This window comes from Oratosquilla oratoria, chromosome 14 (assembly GCF_046742065.1).
Source record: "Oratosquilla oratoria isolate Oo_2021 chromosome 14, ASM4674206v1, whole genome shotgun sequence".
NCBI classification, from domain to species: domain Eukaryota; kingdom Metazoa; phylum Arthropoda; class Malacostraca; order Stomatopoda; family Squillidae; genus Oratosquilla; species Oratosquilla oratoria.
Genome location: NC_134790.1, coordinates 58,736,732 through 58,741,384, shown reverse-complemented (window position 1 = coordinate 58,741,384; position 4,653 = coordinate 58,736,732). Strand labels below are relative to the sequence as shown.

At 37.8% G+C, this 4,653-nt stretch overlaps 1 protein-coding gene across 1 annotated transcript in view; it reads left to right on the top strand.

Annotated features, from left to right (window-relative positions):
* Nucleotides 1–1,131: 1,131 nt before the first annotated feature.
* The window catches only part of LOC143032883 (uncharacterized), a 17,065-nt gene continuing 13,543 nt past the window's right edge, over nucleotides 1,132–4,653 (top strand). The window contains exon 1 of the mRNA XM_076198092.1: nucleotides 1,132–1,600. Within this exon, the coding sequence (XP_076054207.1) occupies nucleotides 1,451–1,600 (150 nt within the window). The 5' untranslated portion in view covers nucleotides 1,132–1,450. The remainder of the gene's footprint in view (nucleotides 1,601–4,653) is intronic.

Here is a 4,653-nt window from a genome sequence, read left to right as displayed (position 1 = left end):
ATCAACCCTTCTGTTGGGATAACACCTCAACAGACTTTGTTCTGGATAAAAGTAATACGTTTTTATTCAGCCTAGGGCAGGAATTTGTCCTGAAGGATATCTCAACTAACTTCTCGCCACAATGACATACTTTCCAGGTTTTACTATTGATAACGACAGACGATTTTATTCCCCTGAGGCAGGACCTTGTACCACAGAGTAGCGGTAGCGGATCCCTAAGGCAGGACAGTAGATACTGCACCTACAGACATAAACCAAATGAAATAGCTAAGAACTGGTTTACCAATAAAGTAGTTGACGAATGGAATAGATTTAGTAACCACGTATTGAGCACTAAAAATATTGGCTGCTTTAAGAGAAGGCTAGATAACTTTATGGATGGGGATGACAGGTGGTAATGGACATGGAACTGCCTAGTATTGGTTTTATGGTCTCTTTCACTCGCCTTCATTTTTATGATCCTATGTACATTCATTCACTTTATATGCTCTTCAGACAAATAAACTACTCTCGCGACATATAGATCTAGAGCTATACAATTTATTAGTGAGTTAAATGTTATAAGAAGTCCTGAAAATGTGATGATGAATAAAGCAATAAATTCAATAAGAAAAAATTGCCAAATAGTATTATGTGCGACTTATTTTTTTATTTATTCTTTTTTTTTTTTTTTTTTTTTCTTAGCCTAAATGTTTATGTTTTGGTGTAACGTCTCAGGTTGCGATTATTTTCCCAACGCTTGCGGGTATTAGCTGCATCATCAAAGATAAATAAATTATCCAGTTAAGTTGAAAAAGTATGAAAATAAAATTATCGAATAGAATAATAATGTTGATAATAATCAATAGTAAACTGGATCGCTGCTGACGTTTTTATAATCTAGGTCCTTAATTCCTCATTATTACGAAGGTTTTTCTTTATTGTTTAGCTTTGAAAGAAATTATCCAATATCCATTCGTGTACTTTGGACTTGCGGATTTCAGGATCAAGATACCCTATCTCTTCTTCAGCTGAAATTGGAATGGGAGGGATCATCTCCTCGAAAATGGGTATGAGATGGGAAAAAGTGGTATGTAAAAAAAAAAAAAAAAAAAAAAAAAAAAAACAAGCAGAATAGTTGTATGCTTTAGCGGCTATTACCAGTGGCCGCGTTTTAAGATCTCTGTGTAGGACAAGATTTGTCGCGGCTTTGAATGTACAAGGAGTTAGAATGGTGAAAGACGTGGACAGTCAGACTTATGTTTGTATACCTGAGCCTCAGTCTCGAAAATATGGCCGTGCTGTAGCATTCAGAAGCAAAGGGCAGAAGACTTAATGTTGCTTTTGTTCTACTCCTAATGATTCTGTTTTCTCCTCCACAGTTCGTCTAATTAAGTTGGCCTCGAACCACGTGAGGAAGGTAAGAGAGGAGGCCAACTGCGCGGTGCCCATCCGCCGCGTGATTCCGGTCATGTCCAAGTACCCGGACTCTACCCGGAAGTATTGGCCAATATACGTACTACTCCACCAGTGCGGCGAGGATTCTGGTTGCTGCTTCGAGTTCGGCCACACCTGTGTTGCCAACACCACCGAGGAGGTTGGCTTGCACTTCTTCGTCTACGTAAGTGATACTCAGAGTTCCTATTGCTATTATCATCAGTACTGCTGCTGCTGCTGTTGTTGTTGTTGTTGTTGTTGTTGTTGTTGTTGTTGTTGTTGTTGTTGTTCTTCTTCTTCTTCTTCTTCTTCTTCTTCTTCTTCTTCTTCTTCTTCTTCTTCTTCTTCTTCTTCTTTTCTTCTCCTTCTTCTTTTTCTTTTTCTTCTTCTTTTTCTTCTTCGTCTTTTTCTTTTTTCTTCTTCTTGCTTCTCTTCTTCTTCTTCTTCTTCTTCTTCTTCTTCTTCTTCTTCTTCTTCTTCTTCTTCTTCTTCTTCTTCTTCTTCTTCTTCTTCTTCTTCTTCTTCTTCTTCTTCTTCTTCTTCTTCTTCTTCTTCTTCTTCTTCTTCTTCTTCTTCTTCTTCTTCTTCTTCTTCTTCTTCCTTCTCTTCTTCTTCTTCTTCTTCTTTCTTCTCTTCTTCTTCTTCTTCTTCTTCTTCTTCTTCTTCTTCTTCTTCTTCTTCTTCTTCTTCTTCTTCTTCTTCTTCTTCTTCTTCTTCTTCATCTTTCTTCTTCTTTTTTTCTTCGTCTTCTTCTTCTTCTTCTTCTTCTTCTTCTTCTTCTTCTTCTTCTTCTTCTTCTTCTTCTTCTTCTTCTTCTTCTTCTTCTTCTTCTTCTTCTTCTTCTTCTTCTTCTTCTTCTTCTTCTTCTTATTCTTCTTCTTATTATTCTTCTTATTCTTCTTCTTCTTCTTATTCTTCTTATTCTTCTTATTCTTCTTCTTCTTCTTCTTCTTCTTCTTCTTCTTCTTCTTCTTCTTCTTGTGCAGAGTATGTCCTACTTATAAGTTATGTTTATCAAGCGTTATGTTTCCTATAAATGTGACAAACGTTCCACTTCCTAAGCATGTAATAAATATTCAATGTCCTGTGTACTGTACATAACATGCGATCCACTAAGCATGCAATATCACTTTTACTCTATCCCTCATTCGATTTCACCTCCTTGCTTGGCTCAAATGTAAAACCCGTTCATTGTAACTTCGCTTCAAGGTATGTCTTGCAACGCCAATTTCTTCACTCGCCTGTCGTAGAGCTGGATTACAAACATCGCCGACAACTTTTTGACATCTTTCAGTCATCCCGATAAGGAGTGGAAGCTTCTTGCAATTTTACATAAGCATCTGGCGCCGGAAAGAGTGAAATCCTCAAAGGCAACGACAATCCTGATTACTTACCCCATGAGGAGCAGAGGCTTTTCCAAATGAATAACAATGTTTGGAAAACTCCAGAATAAAGTCTTTAAGTACGGAGATACTCCTCAAAAGAATGAAGGTTCTCTTAGCGCGATAAAATCGCCTGGCGCTGGAAAGGGTAAATATAAGAACATAAGTATGAAGGAGACTGCAAGAGTCCATAAGACCTACACTAGGTAGTTCCATGTCCGTTACCACCTATCATCCCCATTCATAAAGCTGTCTATCCTTCTCTTAGAACAGTCAATAGTTTCAGCGTTCACTACATGGTTACTAAGTCTATTCCTTTCTTTAACCACTCTATTGTTGAAATATTTATAGACGACGAAACTCATCAGTGAGGTAAATACTCTCTAACCCATTTCGCGAATAGATTCGTTTTGAATGGAATAAAATGTCTAAACGTGAGGTCATCCCTACGTGAGTTGATCAAAGTTGCGTTTTTGCCTTTTGAAAAAAAGTGCATTAGATTCTTTTTTTTATTTTCCAGTGAAGCCATTTCTCGTCTGATTAGTAGATGGAACGCATAATGTGGATTTTGTTTTTACGCTGTTTTGAGACAAATCTTATGACCAGGCACAGTTGCGACACGGTGAGCATGATAAATAGCAGTATCATAAAATTTGAGACGAGCGTCGTAGTTCCCTGCCCAGTAAAGACTTCACACTTCTATCATTCAAATGGTAACATTCACAAATTCACATTTCTGAAAATAAGAATAGGACATTTTTCTTCAGGGAAATGGCTTACATTATGACGTCACGTATTTCCTTCCTGAGTTTTTTTTTTTTCAAAAGAACTGTCCTGTTCTTATGAAGACTACGTTAGCATCACTAGTGACATTTCTCTTGACATTCAATATGAGCACTTATTCCTATCAACAGCAACACCGGATTGCTCTTTTCCTTTTATTTTGTCTGCCACTGGGCTATTCTATTCATCTTCATGGTTCATCCTCAGTTGCAAGAGTGTTTTAGCCTCTCTCGATTAGCCCCATCCCTTCCGTGTGACTCTTGACTTCCATTCAGGCTCCTACCAGGCTATCTCATTTACCTTCGTGAAAGGATTATTTTTGTCCAACTAGATCAGCGATTCCCAAACTATGGGTCGCAAGAATGGGTCGCGAGACCTTGTTAGAAAAAAATATTCGTACCATTGTATTTCCATTTCATTGTGTTTTCAATAAAAGAAGACTTTCGAAATTGCTTTTTTAATGTTTGGGTCGCCACATCTTCACCAGATCTGGATTTGGGTCGCGGCCAAAAAAAGTTTGGGAACCACTGAACTAGATCATATAATAAGGAGACCATAAGACCTACACTAGACAGTTCCATGTCCAATACCACCTACCATCCTCATCCATAAAGTTGTATAATCTCCTCTTAAAGCAACCAATAGTTTCAGCGCTCACTATGTGATTACTAAGTCTATTCCATTCGTTAACAACTCTATTGGTAAACCAGTTCTTGTCTATTTCCTTCTTAAATCTAACTACGACATAATTCTCCAACCAGCAACACTGGTTCTGCCATACATTTAACTATACTGCTGACAATGACCTGAATTATTTGGATTTTGTTAAAAAAAAATTATTATGGTGAAGAAAAAGACTTCTGTTTATAGAAATATGCAAATGGCCGTGGGCACTTCGAGACCTCTCTCAGTTGTTGCTCTTTGCGCTTCCTCCTCATGGCTCACGTTTTATTGGGGTCAGCGAAGCTATTCTCTCTCTGTTCGCGCTTGGAGTAACAATAAATTCAGAGTGAGTAGAAGCAATAACAACGATAACACTTCAGGCATTGATAACAACGACGGCACAGGCAAT